Here is a 25,531-nt window from a genome sequence, read left to right as displayed (position 1 = left end):
CTGAGTTGAACCTCCCTGCTCGAGCAGGTTCACCTAAAGCAGATCACATAGGAGCACACCCAGGTGGGCTCTGAAAGTCTCCAGAGATGGAGACTCCACCACCCCTGCGGGCAGCCTGTGCCAGTGCCGCAGCACCCTCCGAATGAGGGAGATCCTGCCCCTGTTTCCACGGAACTTCCCAGCTTCAAGTTCAACGCTCTCTGCTTTCTCAGCGGACAATGCACAGCAGGTGACCTCATTAGGGCTTTCTTCCTCGCTGAGTCACCCCCGAGCTTGTTCTGGTGGCTCCTCTCGTGCCACTGACTAACAGCTCCTGAACTGTTCCCCCTACCCTGTCCTTCCAACCGGAAAAACTGGATGCAGCCGGCTCGGTTTGGGCTGCTTTGTTTTTCCTTTCTTAATCCATCCTGAGCCTACCGTGACAGGCTGTGACACGGTGTAATTAGGCTTTGCCTTGCGGGTCTCACCCTCTCTTGGCGACGAGGACAGAAAGCGTCGACAAGGGTGGCTGCGCTCAGCACCCGCAGGGCAGCCCGGAGCCTGCGCCCGCGGGACTCGAACTCGCAGTTTCCCCCTGGCCAAGCCGAGCCCTTGTCCCCTGAGCCAGGGGCGGGGGGCGGTGCGCAGCGCGGCCCCGCCCCGCGCGGGCTCGCCCCGCCCCGCCCCGCGCGGGCTCGCCCCGCCCCGCCCCGCGCGGGCTCGCCTCGCCCCGCCCCGCCCCGCGCGGGCTCGCCCCGCCCCGCCCCGCGCGGGCTCGCCCCGCCCCGCCCCGCGCGGGCTCGCCCCGCCCCGCCCCGCCCCGCCCCGCGCGGGCTCGCCCCGCCCCGCCCCGCGCGGCTCGCCCCGCCCCGCCCCGCGCGGCTCGCCCCGCCCCGCCCCGCCCCGCGCGGGCTCGCCTGACGGCAGCTGCAAAGCACTTTTTCAGCAGCCGCAAGTGAGGTGAGTCGCGCCCGCAGCGCGGGGGGAGGGGGTGCAGCCCCCCCGCTCCCCTCTGCCGCCGGCCCGCGCCTGCCGTCGGTACGTTCGGGATGAGCGGCGGCGCACCGGCTGCTCTGCCCGCACCGCCAGGCGCAGCGGCTGGCCGCGCTCGGCGCCCGGCCCGGGCAGGGCGGGCGGAGGCAGCGGGGCCGTGAGGCGGGGAGGGGGGGGCCCGGTTGTTGTGGTGGCCGTGCCCGGCGTCCCCCGGCTCGGCTCGGCGCGGGGGGGTCCGCTGTGACTCAGCGCCGTGCCCCGGCTGGGCTGGGGGCGGCGGGTTCCCCCGGGGGGCGGCGGCGTGGTGGGGAGCAGGCTTGCGAGGCTTCCCTGCTGCTTCCCTCAGGGGTCCGGCGGAGCCACCGGAGAGCTGCCGTGCCAGCCCGCGGCCTGCGCGCTACCTGAGCCAATGCTAGATCTGGAGGTGGTGCCCGAGCGGTCTCTGGGGAACGAGCAATGGGAGTTCACCTTGGGTAAGTGTGTGTGTGTGTGAGTGCCCCGCCGGAGCCTGCCCGGCTCTGTGTGCGGCGCTTGGGGGGTTATTGTCTGTCGTTCCTAAAGTTTCTCCCAGGGCTTTCATGGGGGTTGCAGGAGTGAAAGGGACGCGAGAGTCGAAGCTCGCCCTTCTCTGTACCTTAAAATGCTAATGCAGGAGCTTTAAGGATTCCCTTTGGTGGTGTACAGTCTGGTCTTGAGCTTCTGCGTGCTGAGCTGTGCTTTGTTCATCAGCTCGCTTGTTTTCTTTGCCTCCTTCACCCGGTTGTGTTTTGCTTTGCCATCCCAGACTGGTAATTGCTTAAACCCACTGGGTGGATGTGCTGGTTGTCACCTGGATGTGTGTCAGCTGATACCAGCAGCTCTCACTGACACTTGGCGTAAGTGCTGTGTTGTTTGGGGCTTTCTTTGTGCAAAGCCCTCATAAATACGAGCCGGGTTCCACCATTTCTCTGTGTCGTTGCCAGGTTGTGACATTATAGTGGAGAAAGTAGACTCTGGAAGGGTTTTCTCAGGGTCAGATAAGGAGCATTTCTGCCCTTAATGATTTGTCTTTTCATCTCTCAGGAGTCCCTTCCCCACCAGCCGTTGCCTTATTTGCTGCCTTAAGAAAGAACTTTCCCTTTGGAGGGTGGCCGTTTGGCTGGGGCTCAGCTCAGGTGGCTTCGGTGTGCAGCTGGGGCTCGGAGGGTGTGGGCTTCCCAGGGGGCCTGTGCTTGCAGGCAGGTGTCGGTGCTCCTCTGAGAAGCTCTGTGGCATTTTCTGAGTGATGGTTTGAGATCTGCACGCTGGGCTCTCTCTCTCTCGAGAGCTTCCCCTGGCTGCTGCTGCTTTGTCTAAAGCACAGTTAATGGTAGGAGCAGTTTGGCTAATGTCAACAGAGCTCTGCATGGCAGCCCTCTGTGTCTGCCAGCACTTGAGCGACACTGCTGCCGGCAGCAGGGGGACAGGCTGTTCCCTAAAGAGCATTGTGACACAACTGCCACGAACTTGGATGACACCAGAGGAGTGGTGCTGTGACCTGTTGTTTGTATGAAGCCCTTGAGACACAAAGGGCTGTTGGTGCTGCCGTGGCTTCAGAGCCAAGTGCAGCCGGCTGGGTACTGGGAGCGTTGGAGTGGCTTCTGGAGGCTAATTACAGCCCCGGGCTCCCACCCTCGAGATCTCGGTGCTCTCCTTGTCCTGCTAAGGTGTGACTGCACCCCCAGCTCTGTGTTACCTTCTGCCAGCCTTTAGAGCCTGTGTTACCCAACATGACAAGCAAGCTGGAGTTCTGCACCCTGCCGGTCTGCACCACCTTCCCTCTGTTCTCCTCCTTAAACCAAACCCAAAGAGACAATGAGCCCACCCCAGGAGGCCCTCGAGTGCAGCCTCCTGGCTCAGCTGTGAGCTGTGCCCCTCTGGACACACAGAGGGAGAGATGCAGGAGGGAGGGCACGGGGCTGTGATGCTGGGAGTAAACATAGCCACCACGTGATGGCTAATGTATAATTAGCATGACCTGCTGCCCCAGAGCAGGAGGCTGCCGAGCTGCTCAGAGCCCTCGCTGGGTCCTGTGCTCCTGCTGGTGGGTGCACGTGGGCCCTGCTGCTGCAGCTGGCTCTGCCTGCCCTGCTGCTGGGAGTGCTGGTGTAACCGGGGTCCTGGCTGCCAGCAGGGTTTGTTTGGCTCTGCTCTGAGCAGGGCTAATGGCAGTATTCCTCAGCTGCTGCTGACTCTGGCTCCCAGCATTGTGCCCACAGTGGAGATGACTGAGGGGAAATGCCAGGAAAACTTCTTACATGAGTTTTTGGATTCTGTTTCTGGCTCCAGCCTTGACTCACTGTGTGAGCAGAGCACAAAAACATTTAGCCAGGGCTGAGTTTTGCCTTCAATTATGTACCTGTGTCACTGCCCCTCTTGGGCTACATTCCTGCTGCTTCAGAAGAGAACAGTTAAGCACTTACCCTTTAGTGCCCATAGCTGTGTCATTACCTTTCAGATGGATCACTTCTAAGGCATACTTTAATTTCTCTTGCTTTTCAGATTTTCCTTTCCTACTGCATTTCACTTCCCCTCAGACAGTTGCTCACAATCCATCTCCTCTTGGATTTTCTTGTGCCCTCCCTTTATTCTGTTGTCAATGAAGTGAGTGAATGTTCATTCACTTCTCTACCCCTGTGCCACTCCAGACACAGTCTTGGCAAAGAGTAACTGTGTCCAGTTCTGGGCTCCTCAGGTCAGGAAAGAGGTTGAGCTGCTGGAAGGTGTCCAGAGAAGGGCAACAAAGCTGGGGAGGGGTCTGGAGCACAGCCCTGGGAGGAGAGGCTGAGGGAGCTGGGGTTGTTTAGCCTGCAGAAGAGGAGGCTCAGGGGAGACCTTCTTGCTCTCTGCAACTCCCTGAAGGGAGGCTGTAGCCAGGTGGGGGTTGGTCTCTTCTCCCAGGCACCCAGCAGCAGAACAGGAGGACACAGTCTCAAGCTGTGCCAGGGGAAGCTCAGGCTGGAGGTTAGGAACAAGCTCTTCCCAGCAAGAGAGATTGGCCCTTGGGCTGTGCTGCCCAGGGAGGTGGTGGAGTCCCCATCCCTGGAGGTGTTTAGGAAGAGCCTGGATGAGGCCCTTGGTGCCATGGTTGAGTTGATCAGAGGGTGCTGGGGGAGAGGTTGGCCTCAATGATCTCAAGGGTCTCTTCCAGCCTGGATGATGCTATTCTAATTCTTCAAGCCATGTTGTTTGTGACCAGTGTATGTGAGGGGAGTGTCTGGAGCCACTTGTACCACTCCATTGTTTGGAGCAGGGAGGTGTCTGTGCTAGCCAAGGCCTAGCACTGCTCCTTCTGGGTGTTCCTTGCTGTGGCTCAGTTTGGTTGAGTGATGTGCTGGAAACTGTTGGCTTCCCCCTCCCCCCCTGACTGCTGAGCAGGGGGCACAAAAGAATGCTTTGTTTTCCTCTTTGACTGCAAAGGCTGATGGCTGTTGAGAAGGGGGTGGTGTGTGTGAGAAGGGTGGAGAAAAATAACCCAGTTCCTTGAGTCCTCCTCTGGCTGGCTGCTGATGGAGGCAGAGGGAGGATGCTGTCTCCTCCACACGGGTTTGAGATGCTGTGGCACTGCTCCTGCAGAACTTGAGCTGCTCAGCCTGGCTTTGCTAAGCAACTGTGTGGCAAAAGCTGCTGCTTTCTGAGAGGCTGGAAACTGAACAAAATCAGTCCATGTCCACTTGCTTGCAGCTTGGGAAAGCTCTGAGTAAGGGAGTCACATGAGCCAGCTGTTTGCACACTTAGCAAGCCCAGATTGCATCAGTTTACATCGGGCTACAAACTGAGCCTGGTGTTTGTGCACAGCTCCTTTAACCACAGGCTCTGTCACTGAAACCTAACCTGCTCCTGATGCTTCCCCTTGGGCTATGGATGCTGTCAGCTGGCTGTGCTTCAGCCTTTGCTGCTTCTTTGCTCTCGTTCCTGCAGCTCCCCTCGAATCAGTGGCTTTGTGCTCTGAGAGCATCTTTGCCTTTTTTTTAACCAGCTTATGCCCTGGGTTAAGAAATGTGCAAACTCTGCCAGCAGCATCTTTGATCTTGGCCTCTTGCTGTCAGTGCTGGGCCTGCTCCACTCTGGAGATCCCTGACACAAAAGCTCTGTCTCTGCACAGCCCAGCTCTTGGCCTGCAAGGCCACTGCCACTTCCTAGGGAGCAGGAAGCAGGGCTGCTTTGGTGCCTGGCTCTGCAGGTTCATTTTATTACCCTGGTTGGAAGAATCCTTGTGTCACCTCCTGCTGCAGGATTTCTGTCTGCAGAAACCCCAAGAAGAGGCCTCAAGGGCTGCTGACTCTCCTGGTCTGAGCAGGCTAACATGAAGAAGCCTTTCACAGCAGCAGCTGTATGTGGTGTTTATAAATGGCTTCAATGGTTCTGACCTAGAAACCCTTTGGGGTTTCTTGGCCCAAACTTGATTTCCTCATTGCAGGAAGTCTGCAGTGTATGAGCACAACAGGCATGCAGGTTGGTGTGGCAGTGGAAATGATCTCTCTTCCCTTCCAGTATTATGTTGGTCTTGCACTCAAGCAGTGCCTAGGGTGATGTGGGGGTAGGTGCCACAGTCTGTTTCTATGGAGAGGAGGAGGCAGGGAGGGAGTTTTCTCACCTTGGCCTAGTAGCTAATATCTGAAAGGTGCTTTGCAACACGATGTGTGTGCTGAGAGGAGCATCTGGTAACTAGAAATGTCACTGCCTGAACCAGTCATGGCCTCACCTGGAGCACTGCAGCCAGGCCTGCAGCCCTCAGTATGGGAAGGACATGGACCTGATGGAGTGGGCCCAGAAGAGGGCCATGGAAATGCTCAGGGGGTTGGAGCAGCTCTGCTGTGAGAACAGGCTGAGGAAGCTGGGGGTGTTCAGCCTGGAGAAGAGAAGGCTCCAGGGAGACCTAATAGCAGCCTGCCAGCACCTGAAGGGAGCTACAAGAAGGCTGCAGAGAGACTGTTGGCAAAGGTGTGCAGTGATAGGATGAGAGGCAATGGCTTCAAACCGGAGCAGAGCAGATTTAGATTGGGTGTTAGGAGCAAGCTCTGCACCATGAGGGTGCTGGAACTCTGGCACAGGCTGCCCAGGGGGGTGGTTGAGGCCCCATCCCTGGAGATACTCAGGGTGAGGCTCAACAGGGCTCTGGGCAGCCTGATCTAGTTGGGGATGCCCCTGCTGAGTGCAGGGGAGGTTGGACTGGAGGAGCTTTGGAGGTGCCTTCCAGCCCAGGCCCTTCTGTGATTCCCCAAATCAACTTCCAGTCCCGTGGTAGATTTTCCCAAAGGCAGCTTCTGTAGCATTTAAACCTGGGAATGGAGGGGAGCAGAGCGAGGAGTGAGCAGCATGTCAGAGAGCTGATCTAAACTGCCTTGCAGCTGTTAGGAAGGAAATGAAGCTTCTCAGTTAGGGGCTCCTCACCTCCCTTTATGAAGAGGCCTGCTTGGAATCCAGGAGCAGGCTCACCTCTCCCTTGGGAAGGCAGCAGGGGCTTGGGGTGCAGGGTGGGACAGTGTGGTGCCATTCCTTCTGCAGTCAGTTGTTCTATTCCACTTCCAAAAATGTACAGCTGTCAAGATGGGAGAGATGCTCCCCCAAAGAGAAGAGCTCTGGGAGTTGGTGGAAGGTTAAATGTGCTCCTTGGGCTGGACAGAATTGTTCAGCCCCTTCATCTCAGCTGTGAACTGAGAGGGTGAAGTTCCCTCCTGGGCACAGATGTGGCTGCAGCAGCAGCTGATGCGGCCTGTTGGGTCTGAGGAGAGTCCCTGCTCTGCTTCATTGTTGATCTGTCTGCTAGAGCTGCTCAGTGCTTCATCAGGCTTGGTAAGGGTGGCACAAGATGAGCTCCAGGAGGCTGCTGGTGGCGCGGGGCAGTGCCCTCACCGCCTCTGGCGGCGTTTGGGCCGGGCCGCGCCATCGCTTAGCGGGCAGGCAGCCCCCAAGAGCAGGTGATGCTGTGTCTGGGTTGTAGGAAGTGCTGTGCTCTCTCTGCCTGGACTTTGCAGTTGGATTCTGTGGCTGGACAGCCTCTTCTCCCCTCAGTGCCTAGCCAGCTGGCAGGCAAACAGTGGCTCTGGCTCTCTCCCCCCACCTCTGTGCCGCCAGCGTCAGGCGGCTCACGTTTGCCGATTGCACGCCTCCCTCTTGTACCCTGCTGTTTGCCGCTGGCAGCTCTTGCCTCATCTCTGACCTTGCTGCTGCACACCGCTGGAGGCTGGTCTCCCAACTGAGGAAGTGTTGTTTGTTGCCCTGCAGGCATGCCCTTGGCTCAGGCTGTGGCAATCCTTCAGAAGCACTGTCGCATCATCAAAAACGTCCAGGTCCTCTACAGCGAGCAGGTGAGTGGGGTCTGCTCTGCCGCTCCGGTGCAGCACTCTGCAGCCCCCTGCAGGGGGGGGGCTGGGCTCCTCTCCCTAGCATCAGGTGATGGAGCAAGAGGCCTGACACGGTGCCAGGGGAAGGTTAGGCCGGAGCTGAGGAAGAATGTCTTTGCTGCGGGAAGGGGCAGGCCCTGGGCACCGGCTGCCCGGGGAGCTGCTGGAGTCCCCACGCCTGCAGGGCTCCAGGAGATGTGGGCATGGCACTGGGGATGTGGTTTAATGGCCGTGGTGGTGGTGGGCTGAGGGTTGGACTGGATGATCTTGGAGGCTTCTCTGGCCAAGATGATTCTCTGACAAGGTGGAAGGAAGCAGGAGATGGGCAAGGCTGGGCCGTGCCTCTCCAAATGCATGCGATGAGAAATGGGTGTTCAAGGGGGGGTTGGATGTGGCACTTGGAGCCATGGTTTAGCAGTCAGGAGGTGCTGGGTGGCAGGTTGGACTTGAAGGTCTCTGAGGTCTCTTCCAACCTTACTGACTCTGTGATGAGAAGATGATGTCGATGGCCTGTGCACTGCAGACCCCTGCATCAGGATGGAGGCAAAGCTTGCTCAGTGTCAGCTTGTGTCTGAGTGCTGGCTGAGGCCTCATGGGTTTGCAGGGAGCTCTGGCTGAGGAAGAGGCTCAGCTCTGGTGTGTGCTGCTGGCTACACATTTCCTGTAATGAAATTGATCCTTTTTGGTTTCACATGGTTTGAGTTTTACAGTGGCTGAGCTGCCAGCTGAAGCTCCTGCTCCTTGTGCTGAATGCCTGGGAGCATCTGGCTGGCAGGGAGCACCTTCCTTGGGGTTTGGATGCTTTGGGGGTTTTCAGCCTCTCTTACCACTCTGTGTTCCAGAGTTATTTCTAGGTGTGGTTAGGCAAATGATGAGGTTCCTGCTTCTCTCAGGTTGGTAGAGTCCCAGTGCTAGAAAGCCAGGGTTGAGCAAGCCATGCTTGAGCAAGCCCGGAAGCTGCTCTGCACCATGGGCACTGGAGTTGTGATTCTCTCTGCAGGGTTCAGTGTTCTCTCTCTCCAAACTGAAATAAATGTCAGCCTCTCTTCAACATCTTCATAGCCCAACAGGAGTGGTTTTCAGCTGTGTGGAGCAGTTGTGGTGCTGATCATTCTGCTGTGCGTTGCTCCATGTGCCATTCAGAGCCTGCAGCTGGCTGTGGCTCCTGCAGCACATCATGGCACAGAGGGCCACTGCTGCAACCCTCAAGAGTCCAGGCTTCAAATCAGCTTTGCCATGCTCAGCTTTTATCAAGCTCAACTCTACCTGCACAGCCATCAATGTCTTTCCTCTAGGCTGCCCAGGGAGGTGGTGGAAGCCTCCTGCCTGGAGGTGTTTGCAGCCAGGCTGGAGGTGGCTGTGAGCAACCTGCTGTGGTGTGAGGTGTCCCTGCCCATGGCAGGGGGGTTGGAGCTGGCTGAGCCCTGAGGTCCCTTCCAGCCCTGGCAGCTGTGTGATTCTATGAGCAGATGTTATATTGGCTGCATTTACAATGCTGAGTTTCTCATCCTGGAACTGGCTGCAGTATTTCCTGTCAAGGTTTTGTGTGACAGTTAAGCACAGTTAGCTCTGCCTGTGGCTCTCTTTAACTTGACATCCATGGGATGCCCAAACTGGCAGTTTCAGTGGGTGCTTCACTGCCTAAGCCTCTGCCTCTGGATGTGGCACTGAGGTTGCTTAGTGATGGCAGTTTCCCTGCAGCTCTCTATAGACTGCAGTATAACTGCACACCTGAGCTGCTTGCTTCAGCCAGGACTCTCCTGCTGCTCCCTGGCATCACCTTCCATACCTGAGGTTCTGTTGTGTGCATTCAGCCACAGGAACTAAAGCTGAAACTCTTCCCCATCAGGAAATGCAGCAGCACAGGCCAGAAGCTGTCTGTGGTGCTAATGATCAACTTGGCCCTCAGATGTTTGGTGCTGGCTTTTTTCCCCCCACCCACTCCAAAGTACTTGGCCCATTTGGGATAAACTTGTGAAGGTTCTGCTCAGAGCCCAGCAAGGAATGATGCAGGTTGGGAGGGACCTCAGAGCTCATCTCCTCCAACCTCCCTGCCATGGGCAGGGACACCTCTCAACTAGACTCAGCTGCTCAAGGCCTCATCCAGCCTGGCCTTGAACACCCCCCAGGGAGGAGGCAGCCACAGCCTCCCTGGGCAGCCTATTCCAATGTCCCACCACCCTTGCACTGAAGAACTTCTCCCTCAGCTCCAGTCTAACCCTGCTCTGCTTCAGCTTCAAACCATTCCCCCTGTCCTGTCTCCAGACACCCTCAGGAGAAGTCCCTCTGCAGCCTTCCTGTGGGATCCCTTCAGGTCTTGGGAGGCAACTCTGAGGTCTCTCTGGACTCTTCCTCAGGCTGAACTACCCCAGCTGCCCCAGCCTATCCTTACAGCAGAGGTGTTCCAGCCCTCTGATCACCTTTGTGGCCCTGCTCTGGACTCTGTGCCCTCCTTGTGCTGGGGACACCAGAACTGGAGGCAGGATTGGAGCTGGGCTGCCAGCTGAGCAGAGTGAAGAGGCTGAATCCTCTCTCTGGCCCTGCTGGCCACACTGCTCTGGCTGCAGCCCAGCACACAGCTGCCTGCTGGGCTGCCTGAGGGCACTGCTGGCTCCTGGGGAGCTTCCCATCAACCAGCACCCCCAAGTCTCCTTCTGCAGAGCTCCTCTCAAGCCTGGATCTGTGCCTGGTGTTGGCCTGCCCCATGTGGCACGACCTTGCACTTTGACTTGTACCTCCCATCAGGACTCTGGTGCTGCATTTCAATGCCCCACCACAGGAGGGGTTTGCTCTGCCTGTGGCCTTTCCAAGTAGTGCTTACAGATGCTTTCTAAAGAAGCCTTAGCAGGGTCCCCATGGGAGCTTTTTGTCCTGGGCTGGTGGCTGTCTTGCTGCTTCAGTGCTGCTTGGTGTGAGCAGTGGGAAAATACTGATGCCACTGTGCCAGGCTGTGAAGGTTTCATTCAGGAGGCAGCTTACACATCAGCTCAAGAAAGAGGAGCTCAAACTGAGCTTGCCCCAGGAGAGGCTCCTGGAGAGATCAAGGGGAATGAGAAATCAGCCTCACAGGGGACTGAAAGCCCTGTGGCTTGTGACCTAGCAACATGAAGTCCAAGCCCTGATGACTTACAGGTGATCTGGGGAGGGGTGGCAGTGCACACAGAAGGTCACCCAGGCTGGAAGACAATGGGAGAGAGCTTAGGGTGAGGATTAGACTTGTGAGAGTGCAAACACAGCCCTTCCTGAGGCAGAGCAGAGGGGAGGCTGGCACATCTGTGAGGTGGCTTATGCTGGGCTCATGGAAGGGCTGTGTGGTGTGGCTGCCCCCACCAGAAGCCTGTATCAGCTCCAGAGGTCCCAGCCCCCTTCTGCCCTTTGCTGGGTGACTGCTTGGTGCAGTCCCAGGGCATGACTCCTGCTGCCTGCCTGTCCTTCAGCACTCTTCCCCTCTGAGGAGGCAGTTGTGAGGGCAGAGCTTTGTGAGGCAAATAAGCTTTAGATGGTACATGATCAAACAGCTGAACTGAGGCCAACTGACTGCATCTGTGGGTTGTGCTGGTGCAGGAGTGCTGCAGCCCCCTGGGCTGGCCTGGAGCCTGCCAGGCACCAGTGAAGCCAGTGCCATGTCTCCTATGGACTCCAGCAGACTGCAAATGAAGCCCTTGGTTGTTATGGTTCACAGTAACTAAGGAAGCCTAGATTCAGCAGGAGTCTGAGGCCTGAAGAAGACTGGGACACTGATTCCTGAAGGGGAAGCCCTCTCCCCAGCTTTTTGTCAGTGCCTGCTGGGCTGTGGTGTGAGGCCTGGTGAGCTGGGCTGCTGCTTTGCCTGCCCAGAAGGCACCAGCCTGCCCCTGCACGGTGTCTCTGCTGCTGACCTTGGCCTGGCAGCTCTCAAGGGGCTGTGTTTGCTGGCTTTGGGTTGAGGTTGCTTTTCTCCCCCACTTGAGTGGTGGGCAGCTGCCCCTTGGGGAGTTCTGGCAGCCCATTCTCTTTGTTTTCAGGAGGGGACTGCAGGAGTTGAGGGATTGGGCCAGGAGTACTGTCTTGTTCTGCTTGTGGCTGACCACCAAGGGGCTGCTTTGTGAGGCTGGTTTGTTCTTCCAGGCTAGCCAACTGATGCTTCATGGTGATAGAGACCTTAACAAAGAAGCCTTGAACTCCACAGCCTAACAGCTTTGTCCTCTCTTTGTGTCTTACAGTCACCTCTTAGCCATGACCTCATCCTTAACCTGACTCAGGATGGAATCAAACTGCTGTTTGATGCTTTCAATCAGAGACTTAAGGTAAGGCAGCACCTTCCCTGCAGGCACAACTCTGCAGACCAAACCCTCTGGGTGTGCTGACCTGCAGCAGAGCAGAAGTGTGTGGCTCTGCAGACATGTTGCTTGCTGTGTGTAGTGCTCTCTCATGGCAGTGAGCTGCCTTTCTGTGCCTGGGGGGACTGAGTCTTGGCTGACAGGCTTGAGACACCTCAGCATTGTCCTGTGGCTGTGAGAGTGCCACAGCAGTATGGGGGTGCAGTGCTGGCTGTGTTGTCTCAGGTGGCAGCAGAAGCTGTGGAAGGCCTTGTCTAAAGCTGAAACCAGATCACTGCTGAGTGCAAACCAGAGAGTGCTGTTTGCTGCCCAGGTTGTTCCTTCAGCCATGCTGCCATTTGACTTGCCAAAGCAACTGCCTTCCCACTGCTCCCTCCAGCTGACTGAAGGAAGCTGTTGCTTAGCAGTGGGTGCATGATTGCTCCCAGAGAGCCACAGTCAGGCCTGGCATGAGCAGCAGCTGCTGGCTCTGCCTTCAGTTGGTTCCAGACACAGGTTTGTTCTGGCAGGCCTGGGGCTGTGCTTTCTGGGTGGCCAGATGTTGATCTGCCTCTCTCAGGGGTGCTTTGTGTGGCTGAGGTGCAAACAAAGGGCAGGCTGGTGGCCTGGACTTGTGCTCACAGCAGAGCTGTTGTGGAGCAGCTCCTCCAGACAGAATGGGTGGCTGTGGGGCTGGAGAGGTGTGACCAGGGCAGTGAAGAATTGTGAGGAGCTTTCACTGGAACATTTCAGCCACCTAGCTGTGCTTCAGTTATGCATAGTGGTCCTGGCAGGACCAGCTGTGCTGGGCAATTGCCAGTGTGGTTCTCACTCCCCCTGCTGAGTGCTCTCTGCCTGGAAGTGTAAAGGTGTTGATTTGGCTAATTGGGTGAGAGAGAATTGCTCTAGCTGCCATCCTGCCTAGCATTTGAAAGCAGAAGTGTGAGGCTGAATGTGATGCTACAAAAAGGCATGCTTCCCCTGGAGCTGAGTCTGGGGTGTGGGCACCACTCTGCCAGGCTTGGGCACAGTAGGAGGTGCAGCCTTATCCCCTGCTCACTCAAACCAGCAGCAGAAGGTCCCTCCTCCAAATGTCAGTCAGAGAAGTGGCTGAGGGCAGCAGTGCATCAGCTGAGCCTCAGCTCTCTGTGCTCCCAGGGGGCAGCACCTCAAAGCAGCAGTTGCTGAAGGCCTTACTTCTCCAGCAGCAGCCTCTGACCCCATGGTGTGGCTGTGGATTTCTTTCTCCACACCTTTGATATAAACTACAGAAATCCCAGTTCTGAGGAGCAAGTTCCAGTGCAGGCTGAGCTCAGGGGAGGGACAGCTGAGCACTTGTTGTCCTTGTTTGCCAGAACTCAGCTTGTAACTGCCCTGTGCTGCTCTCTGCTCAGGAGGTCATCCTGCAGGAACAGGGGAAGGTCATTCTGGTGAGGGGCATTCCCTGGGGGTGTCTAGGGAGAGGAGGAGGGGGAATGGCTTGAAGCTGGGGGAATGGAATAGAATTAACCAGGTTGGAAGAGACCCCTGAGATCAGCAAGTCCAACCTGGTACCCAACACCTCATGACTGCTAAACCATGGCTCCAAGTGCCACATCCAATCCCCTCCTGAACACCTCCAGGGATGGGGACTCCACCACCTCCCTGGGCAGCACATCCCAAGGGCCAACAACTCTCTCTGGGAAGAACTTTCTCCTCACCTCCAGCCTGAACCTCCCCTGGCACAGCTTGAGACCCTCTGAGCAACTGAAGCATGGCACCAAGGGCCTCAGCTCTGTTCCAGCCTGAGCCACTCTGATGTTTCTTTCCATAAATACTTCTGTGAAGTCTTTTGACTGCCTGTCCATGGTTGTGTTGTTTCTCCCTCTGCTGTTACTGAGAGGCATGTGGACTCCAACAGCCTTGCAGCACGGAGGGGAGGGAGGCTGGGGGCAAACTTGCTGCCTGTGGGCTGCTCTCAGGGTGTTTCTCATTTGGGCCCTGTGTAACTCCTTGTGCACAGCTGCTTGTTGTTTGGCTGGTCCTCCTCTCTTGCACCATCACAGCAGGTTCCAGGAGAGTTCTTCATGCTCTCCAGCAGCTGCTGCAAAACTTAGGTCTGTGCTGGGGGCTGATTTCCCCTCCTCCCCTGATTTTCTGGGGGGAGAGGATGATGTGCAAGGTGACATTGGCCTCACCAACCCCAGGCAGTGCTGCAGGCTGGGGACAGAGGGGCTGAGAGCAGCCAGGCAGAAAGGGACCTGGGGGTAGTGGCTGATGGTAGGCTGAACAGGAGCCAGCAGTGTGCCCAGGGGGCCAAGAAGCCCAAGGGCATCCTGGCCTGCAGCAGGAAGAGTGTGGCCAGCAGGAGCAGGGAGCTCATTGTGCCCTGTGCTCAGCACTGCTCAGGCCACACCTGGAGTCCTGTGTCCAGTTCTGGGCTCCTCAGGGCAGGAAAGAGGTTGAGCTGCTGGAAGGTGTCCAGAGAAGGGCAACAAAGCTGGGGAGGGGTCTGGAGCACAGCCCTGGGAGGAGAGGCTGAGGGAGCTGGGGTTGCTTAGCCTGCAGAAGACGAGGCTCAGGGGAGACCTTCTTGCTCTCTCCAACTCCCTGAAGGGAGGCTGTAGCCAGGTGGGGGTTGGTCTCTTCTCCCAGGCACCCAGAACAAGAGGACACAGTCTCAAGCTGTGCCAGGGGAGGTTCAGGCTGGATGTTAGGAAGAAGTTCTTCATAGAAAGAGAGATTGGCCCTTGGGATGTGCTGCCCAGGGAGGTGGTGGAGTCCCCATCCCTGGAGGTGTTCAGGAAGAGCCTGGATGGGTGCTTGGTGCCATGGTTGAGTTGGTGCTGGGGGAGAGGTTGGACTGGATGAGCTCTGAGGTCTTTTCCAGCCCAGTCAATTCTATTCTATTCTGAAAAAAGAGTCAGATCCCTCCAGGCTGCCCTCAGACGTTGCTGGTTTGGTTTGGTTTGGTTTGGTTTGGTACAGACTGTGCTGTGAGGGAAGCCTGGCCAGGTTCCAGCTGTTTGAATCAAGTGCTGGCTAATTAGGCTTTCCCAAGGAGCATCATTCAAGGTGTATTGAAGAAGCAGAATTTGCTTGCTCCTCTTAGCACTGATTCTGTCAGAATGGTCATTTGTTAGCTGCTTTGTGCTGTGCTCCTTGCTTGAGTCCTGCAAGGGGGAGGGGAGGTGCTTCATCAACAGAGTGCTGCAGAGAGCTCTTCCAGCTCTTTCTGAGTCAACAGAGTAGCAGTCAGTGTAGATCTCTGCCTTTACCCAGAGTGGTTTAATCATTGCAAGTTGTTTTATTTAGGGTTATTTGCTGGGCAGCTCCCCAAACCAAGACTTCCTCCTTAGATGGGGATATTTTTAGGCTTTGAAGCCACAGTTGGCAGCAAGCTCCCTGGGGAGTTCTGTGTTGTTCTCTAGTTGAAGAATGAGTCCTTTCTCAACCTGCCAGGGATTTGCTGGAGGATCATACAAAGCAACAAACCCCACTTCAGAATAGAATGAACCAGGTTGGAAAAGACCTCTGAGCTCATCCAGTCCAACCTCTCCCCCAGCACCATCTGATCAACTCAGCCATGGCACCAAGCACCCATCCAGGCTCTTCCTGAACACCTCCAGGGATGGGGACTCCACCACCTCCCTGGGCAGCACATCCCAAGGGCCAATCTCTCTTGCTGGGAAGAACTTCTTCCTAACATCCAGCCTGAACCTCCCCTGGCACAGCTTGAGACTGTGTCCTCTTGTTCTGCTGCTGGCTGCCTGGGAGAAGAGACCAACCCCCAGCTGGCTCCAACCTCCCTTCAGGGAGTTGCAGAGAGCAAGAAGGTCTCCCCTGAGCCTCCTCTTCTGCAGGCTAAGCAACCCCAGCTCCCTCAGCCTCTCCTCCCAGGGCTGTGCTCCAGACCCCTCCCCAGCTTTGTTGCCCTTCTCTGGACACCTTCCAGCAGCTCAACCTCTTTCCTGCCCTGAGGAGCCCAGAGCTGGACACAGGACTCCAGGTGTGGCCTGAGCAGTGCTGAGCACAGGGCAGGATGAGCTCCCTGCTGCTGCTGGCCACACTGTTCCTGATGCAGGCCAGGATGCCCTTGGGCTTCTTGGCCCCCTGGGCACACTGCTGGCTCCTGTTCAGCTGCTGTCACCCAGTCCCCCCAGGTCCCTGTCTGCCTGGCTGCTCTCAGCCACTCTGCCCCCAGCCTGCAGCACTGCCTGGGGTTGCTGTGGCCAGTGTGCAGCCCCTGGCACTTGGATGTGTTCAGTCTCCTGCCCTTGGCCTCTGCCCATCTGCCCAGCCTGTCCAGGTCCCTCTGCAGAGCTCTCCTACCCTCTCACAGCTCAACTCCTGCCCCCAGCCTGCTGTCATCTGCACACTTACTGATGCTGGGCTCAATCCCCTCCTGCAGATCATCAGCAAAGCTATGAAGGGGCCTGGGGCCCAGCACTGGTCCTGTGCAGCAGTTGTGCTGTGCTCTGTGTGCTTTGGCTGCTGGCAGAGGAGCACAGGGTTGTGTTGGATCGTGGTTCCTTGCTGAAACTGCTCTGCAGGGAGGCTGGGGAGCCGCTGGAGCAGGCTGCCCAGGGAGGCTGGGGATGCCCTCTGGAGGTGTTCCAGGCCAGGCTGGATGGAGCCTTCAGCAGCCTGTGCTGGTGGGAGGTGTCCTTGCTGTGACAGGGGCTTGGAACTCGATGATCTTCAAGGCCCCTTCTGCCCTAAACCTCTCCCTGATGCTAACCCCCAGTCTAGTCTCAAGAACCAGTAAGAGCCACATGAAAGCCACATGAACTCTATCTCAGATGCATGCTGATGTATTCAGAAGGAAGGGTCCAAGGCCAGCATTGCCTGTGGAGAGAGGAGGCAGCTCCTTGCAACAGGCAGCGAGGTCTGAGATCCTTGCAGAGTCTCAGAAGTGGGTACTGCAGCTCTGATTCCCTGTGGGCTGCTCTTGTCATCCTCTAATGCTTGCAGAGGCTGCTGGGTGTCTGTTTCCTGGGCACTGACGTGGGACTCTGCTGCTTGGCCCTGCTGTGCTCCTCGGTGCCGGCAGGGGGTCAGAGCAGTGCAGGCAGTGCCCCCTGCACAGGCTTTCTGCAGGGGGATGGGAGCAGGCTCTCTGTGGGCTTGGCTCTGCTTTGGGGCCTCTTCCCTTTTGACAAGAGCTTGCCTCCCAGCTGTGTGAAGCCTGCTGATGTCCTTCTTCCCTTCTCTTTCAGGTGATTGAAGTTTATGACTTGACTAAGGTGAAGTTAAAATATTGGTAAGTGATTTCTAGTGATTTCTTCTTGGCTCCAGTGGTTAGTCTCTCTCCTCTTTCTTTCTTTTACCCTTGAATCCATGTTTTTCAGTCACTTTTTGCTGATTTTCTTAACAAGGCTTTAGGAAGTTGCACTTCCCTGGGCAGAACACTTGGTTGAGTTGCCTCTTTTTTCCTTCAGTCTTGGAGACCTCTCCCACTCCAGATGTGGTCTTCCCCCTCCACCTTTCTGGCATCCATTTGATATCCTTAAGGCAGATTCCCTTTGTTTTCTCTTTCAGTGGTGTCCATTTTAACTCTCAGGCAATTGCTCCAACCATAGAACAAATTGATCAGTCATTTGGAGCGACACATCCAGGAGGTAAGCCAAAGTATTCCTGAGGTGCAGAGCTGAAGTCCCAGGCTGACTTCCAGGGAGCCTTTCCTGTATGTCTGCCTGGAGAAATGGGTAGCCCCTCCTGTGGGCAAATGACCTGAAGGTGTGTTGCAGGCTGGTTATGTTCTTACAGCAGGACTACCATGTAAAGAATACCCTGTGCAGTGCACTGCAGATGCCCTTGGAGGGAAACCCTGAGGCAGAGAGTCACTGGCACAGAGTGGTGTCTCCTGAGAGCAGTAATAATCAGCTTGGAGCTGCCAGTCCCAGCAACTCTTGACCTTGTTTTTGTTGATGCTGTTGTTCTTGCATGTTCTTACACATGGTCAGCTCTCCAGTGCCCTTGGGGATGAGGTGTCCTGTGGAACTGTGACCATACAGACAGCTGAGCTGATCTTTGTGCAGAGGAGTGCTTGGTGAGGCTCTGTGCTCCCAGAACGCTGCTGCAGCCTTCCTAGGGCAAGTCTGAGCCTGCAGATAACAGCCCTGCATCTCCCTGTGCCTTCTGCCTATTACTGGAAGCACTGGGGAGGTGTGAAGCCAGGCATCATGCAGCATGGCCAGAGCCAGGACAAGTTTAATGAGCCTGGCTGAACCCTCTCTGCCTCTTGCACAGCTCCTTGGCTGTCTACCACCTCTGCAGCAGGAACAAGCTCCTTGTTTCCACAGGAGAAGGGAGAGTGTATTGCAGGGGGCTGTTAGGTGATGACAAGCAGCCAGTGGTGAAAAGCTGAAGAGGATCTTTCTCATTCAGCTGCTGAGGAACCTCAAGAACTGGAGCACAAACTGGCATACCAAGGAAGAAGATTAACTTTGTTCAGGCAGGGTCCCCTTTGGGGAGCACAACTGTGTTTAGCTTAGCCCAGTCCATTTGCAGTGGCCAGGCTGCTCCCAACAGGCTGCTGTGCCCTGTGGTGGGTGGGGGTTGCATAGCCCTGCTCTCTACACATTACAGAGCAGGATGTAGGAGCTGTGCAGGGCCATGTGGCTGAAGTAGCATCACTGCACAGGAGCCTGCTTTGAGAGCTGCATGTTAGGTGGAGACAAAGGAGGCTTGGAGCATTTCTAGCCATGATGCTCCAAGGACCAGAACTGGCATCTCTAGACTTCACTCTGGTCCTGATCTTACTCATAGAATGGCTTAGGTTGGAAAGGAGCTCAGAGATCATCTCCAACCCCACTGCCCTGAGCAAGGCTGCCTCTCACCTAGACCTGGCTGCTCATCTGACCTGATCTTGAACACCCCCAGGGAGGAGGCAGCCACAGCCTCCCTGGGCAGCCTGTGCCAGAGCCTCACCACCCTCATACTGAAGAACTTCTTCCTCAGCTCCAGTCTAAGCCTGCTCTCCCCCAGCTTCAAACCATTCCTCTTGGCCTGTCTCTAGATACCTTTATGAAGAGTCCCTCTGCAGCCTTCCTGCAGGATCCCTTCAGGTATGGAAGGCAGCTCTGAGGTGCCCCTGGAGCCTTCTTTTCTCCAGTGAGAACAGCCCCAGCTCTCTCAGCCAGTCCTCCCAGCAGAGGTGCTCCAGCCCTGGGATCATTTTTGTGGCCCTCCCCTGGACTCAGCAGCCCTGTGCCCTGCCTGTGCTGGGGGCAGCAGAGCTGGAGGCAGTGTTCAAGGTGGGGGTCTCACCAGAGCAGAATTGATGGTTCCCTTTGGGCAGGGTCTCTGGGTTCTGTAGTTAGATCTCATCTGGAAGAAGAGATTGTTTAGGATTGAGGAAGGGTGAAGGGAGTTCCACACAGCTGAGAGTTTGCCCTGGCTTTGTTGTTGTGGCAGTGGTTTATTTGCCACTCTGTAGATCTTGTGATATTTGGAAGCATAAAACCAGAGAGCCAGCTGCAAGCATTGCTTGTGATTAGGAGGTGTGAAGACAGCCAGCAGACTTGCTTCATCTGCTGACAGCTTTTCATCCAGTGATGTGGAGAGATGAGAAACAGGCTGATTAAAGGCATTTGCCTCTGCCCATGTCACTGCTGCATTGGCTTGTTCTGGTTCCTCCCTGGAGGTCTGGGGGCTTCCAGGAGCAGCCTCCTTAGAAGTAAATCCTCTGCAGCAGGTTGCCTGTCAGAAGCAGTTGGAGCTGCATCATGCAGAGCAGGCTTTTGCTAACTCCTCCTTTCCTCTGTGATTTCTGAAGCAGAACAGACCAGCTCTAGTCCCTTTCAGCTTGTGGGAGGGATAGGATCACAGACTGCTCTGGGCTTGGAGGCACCTCCAGAGGTCAGCTAGTCCAGGCCCCTCTGCATGAAGCAGGGGCATCCTCAGCTAGATCAGCTTGCCTTGAAGATCTCCAGGGTTGGGGCCTCAACTATCTTCCTGGACAACTTGTTCCAGTGTTCCCCTGCCCCCATGGTGAAGAGCTTCCTAGCACCCAGTGATGGATGAATGTTTACACATCCCACAAAAATCTGAGGTAGGGAGAGAAAGGTGGGAGGAGAAACCTTCCTCTTCCTGTGAGCAGTGCCATGGATGCAGATGTGCCAGAACCATCCCTTCTTTCCTTTGCCAGTGCTCCTAAAGCCCCAGTGCAAGCCCTGGCAGTTCACAAGCATTTGGTGTTTCATCTCTGCTAGAATTTAGAATAGAACAGAATTAACCAGCTTGGAAAAGGCCTTTGAGCTCATCCAGTCCAACCTCTCCCCCAGCACCCTCTGATCAACTCAACCATGGCACCAAGCCATGGCTCCAACCTCCCTTCAGGGAGTTGGAGAGAGCAAGAAGGTCTCCCCTGAGCCTCCTCTTCTGCAGGCTAAGCAACCCCAGCTCCCTCAGCCTCTCCTCCCAGGGCTGTGCTCCAGACCCCTCCCCAGCTTTGTTGCCCTTCTCTGGACCCCTCCCAGCAGCTCAGCCTCTGTCCTGCCCTGAGGGGCCCAGACCTGGACACAATTGCCAGCACAGAGCTGGGCTTTTTTCCACTTAAACCCAAGGTGGTTGCAGCAACAGGATGCAGTGGTGGCTTCAGAACACCTTTCAGAGGGTTAGCAGTGGGGTTGTGTTGGAGCTGGTGAGCAGTGCTGGCTGTGCCTCAGGAGTGGCTTCAGCAGCTGAGGAGTCATCAGGGGAACTGCAGCCAGCCTCATCAGTTTATGGCTCATGTTGGTTTGTCATGAGACTCGAGTGAAACATGACCACTTTGGAGGTCAGCAGCTTCCCCCAAGCCAAGGCTGTTGTTTATCCCACATTCCCATGCTTCCCTGGCCTGCCCCCCTGCTGGGGAGGGCCTGCTCCTGCCAGAGGTGCTGTTGGAATCCCATCCTGTGCAGAGGGGTGCCCCAGTGCCGCTCGGGTGGGCTGTGGCACGGAGCTGAACTCGGCACAAGTGAAGAGCCCAAACCCCACCCTTCCCTCCTGCCAGGATGGAGAGGTTTCTGTCCTCTCACTCAGGCTTCAGAGGCTGCCCCTGGCTCCCCTGGAGTGCCAGGAAAGCCTTGTGCTGGATGGCAGGAACACTTGGCTCTGGGATCTGCCCCTGCTGTTGTCTGGACTCTGCTCTGTAGCTGTGCTGCTGGCTGTGGCTTCCTGCCCCCCCTGCAGCAGCATCCCCCAGCTGCTCACACCCTGCTGCTTTCCTGGAAGGCCAGCTCCCTCCCTGCCTTCACCTGGAGTGAGCAGCAAAGCAGCAGGCTGTGTGCTCTTGCCAGCAGTTCTCAGTGGAATTATTCTGCAAGGCACCTGTGTAGTGAGTACTCAGAATCAATAGGTTGGGGAAGACCTCAAAGGTCACCAAGTCCAGCCTGTAAAACAAAGCTGCCTTACCTTGTTCAGGCACATGCTGGGGACACATGGCCTGCAGGGAGACAGGACAGAGCTTGGGTAAGGATAAAACCACTCCTTGCCCTTTGAGCCCAAGCATCAACAACCACTGGAGGGGCTGGGAAGCAATGTGATTCATATAATCAGCTATCACCCTTGGCAGGGCTGGGGGAAAAACACTTCTGCAGCTGGCTGAAGGCTTTGGAAAAGATGCCTCAGAATTTGTCACAGGAGGGGTTTGTGCAATTTCCCTGCAGATCACAGCCTTTCCTCTCCCTGCACATTCTCCTCGGAGTGACAAGCAGGGGAAATGCTCTTAACCAGCACTTGCTGCAGAAAAGGCAAAGGATGGCTCGTGAAAGCTTCGTGCTTATTGCTCAGCTCTTGTTAGATGTGCTGGGCTCTCTGCCACTGGCCAGGTCTCCTGTGACATGTGTCTGCAGCTGAGGCTTTGAAAGGCACTGAGAGGGAAGGAAAAGAGGACAATATTTATGTTAATGTTCTCTCTGTGTCATTTGAGATAGAGAAGTGTAAGGGGGAAAGGGCACATTGGAGCACTTTGCTTGAGAATAGAATGAACCAGGGTGGAAAAGACCTCTGAGCTCATCCAGTCCAACCTCTCCCCCAGCACCCTCTGATCAACTCAACCATGGCACCAAGCACCCATCCAGGCTCTTCCTGAACACCTCCAGGGATGGGGACTCCACCACCTCCCTGGGCAGCACAGCCCAAGGGCCAATCTCTCTTGCTGGGGAGAACTTTCTCCTCACCTTCAGCCTGAACCTCCCCTGGCACAGCTTGAGACTGTGTCCTCTTGTTCTGCTGCTGGGTGCCTGGGAGAAGAGACCAACCCCCAGCTGGCTCCAACCTCCCTTCAGGGAGTTGCAGAGAGCAAGAAGGTCTCCCCTGAGCCTCCTCTTCTGCAAGCTAAGCAACCCCAGCTCCCTCAGCCTCTCCTCCCAGGGCTGTGCTCCAGACCCCTCCCCAGCTTTGTTGCCCTTCTCTGGACACCTCCCAGCAGCTCAACCTCTTTCCTAACCTGAGGAGCCCAGAGCTGGACACAGGACTCCAGGTGTGGCCTGAGCAGTGCTGAGCACAGGGCACAATGAGCTCCCTGCTCCTGCTGGCCACACTCTTCCTGCTGCAGGCCAGGATGTTCTTGGCCCCCTGGGCACACTGCTGGCTCCTGTTCAGCTGCTGTCACCCAGTCCCCCCAGGTCCCTCTCTGCCTGGCTGCTCTCAGCCCCTCTGCCCCCAGCCTGCAGCACTGCCTGGGGTTGCTGTGGCAGAAGGCAGCTTCCCTTGGAGTTTCTTGGTGTGGTTTGGGTTTGTCTCTGCTGTTTTCAAACTGGTTTGCACCTGCAGCAGCTTCTGTGTGTTCTGGGAACACTGTGTCCCTGCCCCCAGCAGCTGCCAGGCACAGGTTGGAGTTGGGAAGCATCAGTCCCCCAAATGTGCCCAGGCTCCCAGTCTCCTGGGGTTGTTTTTAACCCCAGCCCAGTGTGTCCTGTTCAAGGGAAGCCCTGGGGTGACTTCTCTTGCTGATCACAGTTGGTGATGTGCAGTTCCTTGCAGTAAACCAGGACAGGCTGTGATGTGCTGGCAGCTGTGTGTGTGCTGCTTGCTTCCTGCTCCCGGGGTGAGCTGCCTGCTCTGCTGGTGCTCCTGCTGGTGCCATCTTTGGCATTGGAGGTGTGTCTGGTGCACTTCTTGCTTGTGCTCTGTTGCTCAGGAGCACAGGGGGCACACAGGGGGCACACAGGGTGTGCAGGCAGCAGCTCTGATTGGGAAGGGAGGTGGAAGTGTCAGGGCTGGAGCAGACAGGCTGAGAGAGCTGGGGCTGGTTAGGCTGGAGATGATAAGGCTCCAGGGAGACCTCAGAGCAGCCTGCCAGTACCTGAGCAGGACTACAAGGGAGCCAGGAAGGGACTTCTGCCAAAGCTTGTAGGGGTGGGATGAGAGGGAACGGATTGAGGCTTGAGGGTAGGTGTAGATTGCAGATGAGGAAGAAATCCTTGCCGGTGAGGGTGGTGAGACAGGAACAGGCTGCCCAGGGAGGCTGTGCATGCCCCTTCCCTGGAGGTGTGGAAGGCCAGGCTGGATGAGGCCTTGAGCAGCTTGGTGTAGTGGAGGTGTCCCTGCCCATGGCAGGGGGGTGGAACTGGCTGATCTTTATGCTGCCATGGGTCTATGAACCTCTGCTTGCAGCGGTGTGAAGCAGAGCATTTGCCAGCATGCCGGGCACGGCCGCCTGGGCACGGCCGCCTGGGCACGGCTGCCTGGGCACGGCTGCCTGGGTGCTGCCGCCTGGGCACGGCCGCCTGGGCACGGCCGCCTGGGCGCGGCCGCCTGGGCGCGGCCGCCTGGGCACGGCCGCCTGGGCACGGCCGCCTGGGCGCTGCCGCCTGGGCGCTGCCGCCTGGGCGCGGCCGCCTGGGCACGGCCGCCTGGGCGCTGCCGCCTGGGCGCTGCCGCCTGGGCACAGCCGCCTGACGGCCGCCTGGGCGCTGCCGCCTGGGCGCTGCCGCCTGGGCGCGGCCGCCTGGGCACGGCCGCCTGGGCGCTGCCGCCTGGGCGCTGCCGCCTGGGCGCTGCCGCCTGGGCGCGGCCGCCTGGGCACGGCCGCCTGGGCGCTGCCGCCTGGGCGCTGCCGCCCGGGCACGGCCGCCTGGGCACGGCCGCCTGGGCACGGCCGCCTGGGCGCTGCCGCCTGGGCGCTGCCGCCTGGGCACGGCCGCCTGGGCGCTGCCGCCTGGGCACGGCCGCCTGGGCCTCCCTGGCTGTGCAAGCCTTTCCCATGACAATGAGCTCCATTGTTGTGTCTAAGAGCGGCTGTTTAAACTGCTGGAGGGCTCTGAAGGTATAACTGATGGTGTTCCATTGTGCCAGTGCTATCAGTGGGGCTAGCCTGGTGCCTGCAGGCCTCCCCAGGCAGCCCTAATGAGCCTGGAGTTCCTCTGTGGCTGTGTTCCGCCGCAGCACACTAAACGCAGCACCGTTACTGCCCCTTGTGATTGAGCTGCTCCTGCATCTCGGTGTGGGGAATGGATGGGGCTGCTAAAGGCGCTGCTAGAGCTGAAGTGCAGGATGCTTTTCCTTTGGTAACTCTGTTTCCTTTCTTTTCCCTTGCAGTGTACAACTCAGCTGAGCAGCTCTTTCACCTCAATTTCAGAGGACTGTCGTTTTCCTTTCAGTTAGACTCCTGGACTGAAACTCCGAAGTATGAGGTCAGCAATCCCTCTTGCCTGATGCATAGCCCTTGCTGGTTTTAACCTCTGGTTCTTGCAAGACATCACCTACACCGTGCCTTGCCTGCCAGCACCACAAGGCAGCAGCTGGGGGGGAATGGAGGTCCTCAGTTGTGCTCTTGTTGGCGCTGTGTGAGCGCTTCAGCGTCACAAACGCTCTCCCTTGTAGCAGAAGGCAGAGGATTTGCTTGCACCCTGGCCTGGGGCTGCAGTGCTGTTGTTGAAAGGACTGCTCTGAAAAGGAGAGGGCTGGCTGTGCACACACAGCAGCACTGAGCACTCTGCTGGGAGCCTGTCCTTCCTTTATCAGATGGTTTTGAATCTCCTCCGTGTGGTTATGCAACTGAACTGGGATAGAGGTAGCCAGAAGCATGTTCATCCTAAGTGCCCCTCAGGATGAGTGCTTTCAGGCAGTGTCATGAAGGAGCTTTACATGCAATGCCTGTTTGCATGTGCACCAAACAGCCAAGGGATTAGTGAATGCCCAGGCACATTCCAGTGTTCTCTGAAGCCTTTGGCAGTCACTGCTGCTGGTGGGAACAAGGGCAGGTGCTCAGTGATGCCCACCTGTCCTGGTGTTGTGTGAGGATGGAAATGCTCTCAGTTGCACTATTGAGGCTTAGAAGTTAAAAAGAATGTGCTGCCTGGTCTTGAAATAGAAAAGGAGCAGATGGAAGAGCTAGAAGCAAGTGGGAGAAGTAGCCACCATGGTGACATGTGCTTCTGTGGCACAGCCTGGTACTTTAATCACAGAATCAGTAGGGTTGGGAAAGGCCTCAAGGATCACCAAGTCCAACCTGTCACCCAGCACCTCATGGCTACTAGACCATGGCTGTGTTGAGGCAAGTCACTGTTCCTCAAGGCCAGGCTGGATGGGGCTCTGAGCAGCCTGGTCTAATGGAAGTTGTCACTGCCCACAGCAGGGTGGGGGAAGTAGATGACCTTTCAAGGCCCCTTCCAACCCACAGCTTTCTGTATAGCAGCAGGAAGGGTCAGATGGATTTCAGAGACGTTGGAAGGGGGGTTGGACCTCATGATCCCTGGAGGTCCCTTCCAACTTCTAAGGTACTGGGATATTGTGTAACCAGAAACCTGAAAAGCCAAGGGATGTCCCAGCAGAATAGTTGCTCTTCTTGCAAGGGTTGCCAGGGTGCTTATGCAATGGCTGGGCTAAGTGCCAGTTGTTGGAGTGGAGGTTTGACAGGATCCTAGAACGCCTCCAGCTGGAAGCACCCACAAGGGCCACCAAGTCCAGCTCCCTGCTGGCTACCTA

The 25,531-nt window shown here is 56.9% G+C and overlaps 1 protein-coding gene across 1 annotated transcript in view; it reads left to right on the top strand.

Annotated features, from left to right (window-relative positions):
* Window positions 1-941: 941 nt before the first annotated feature.
* PHAF1 (phagosome assembly factor 1) overlaps window positions 942-25,531 on the top strand; it is a 37,583-nt gene continuing 12,993 nt past the window's right edge. The window contains exons 1-7 of the mRNA XM_054170046.1: window positions 942-1,017; window positions 1,319-1,445; window positions 7,219-7,301; window positions 11,540-11,623; window positions 16,834-16,877; window positions 17,156-17,235; window positions 24,143-24,237. Coding sequence (XP_054026021.1) covers window positions 1,382-1,445; window positions 7,219-7,301; window positions 11,540-11,623; window positions 16,834-16,877; window positions 17,156-17,235; window positions 24,143-24,237 — 450 coding nt within the window. The 5' untranslated portion in view covers window positions 942-1,017; window positions 1,319-1,381. The remainder of the gene's footprint in view (window positions 1,018-1,318; window positions 1,446-7,218; window positions 7,302-11,539; window positions 11,624-16,833; window positions 16,878-17,155; window positions 17,236-24,142; window positions 24,238-25,531) is intronic.

Source organism: Dryobates pubescens, chromosome 19 (assembly GCF_014839835.1).
Source record: "Dryobates pubescens isolate bDryPub1 chromosome 19, bDryPub1.pri, whole genome shotgun sequence".
NCBI classification, from domain to species: Eukaryota; Metazoa; Chordata; class Aves; order Piciformes; family Picidae; genus Dryobates; species Dryobates pubescens.
This window is presented reverse-complemented; position numbering and strand designations above follow the sequence as displayed.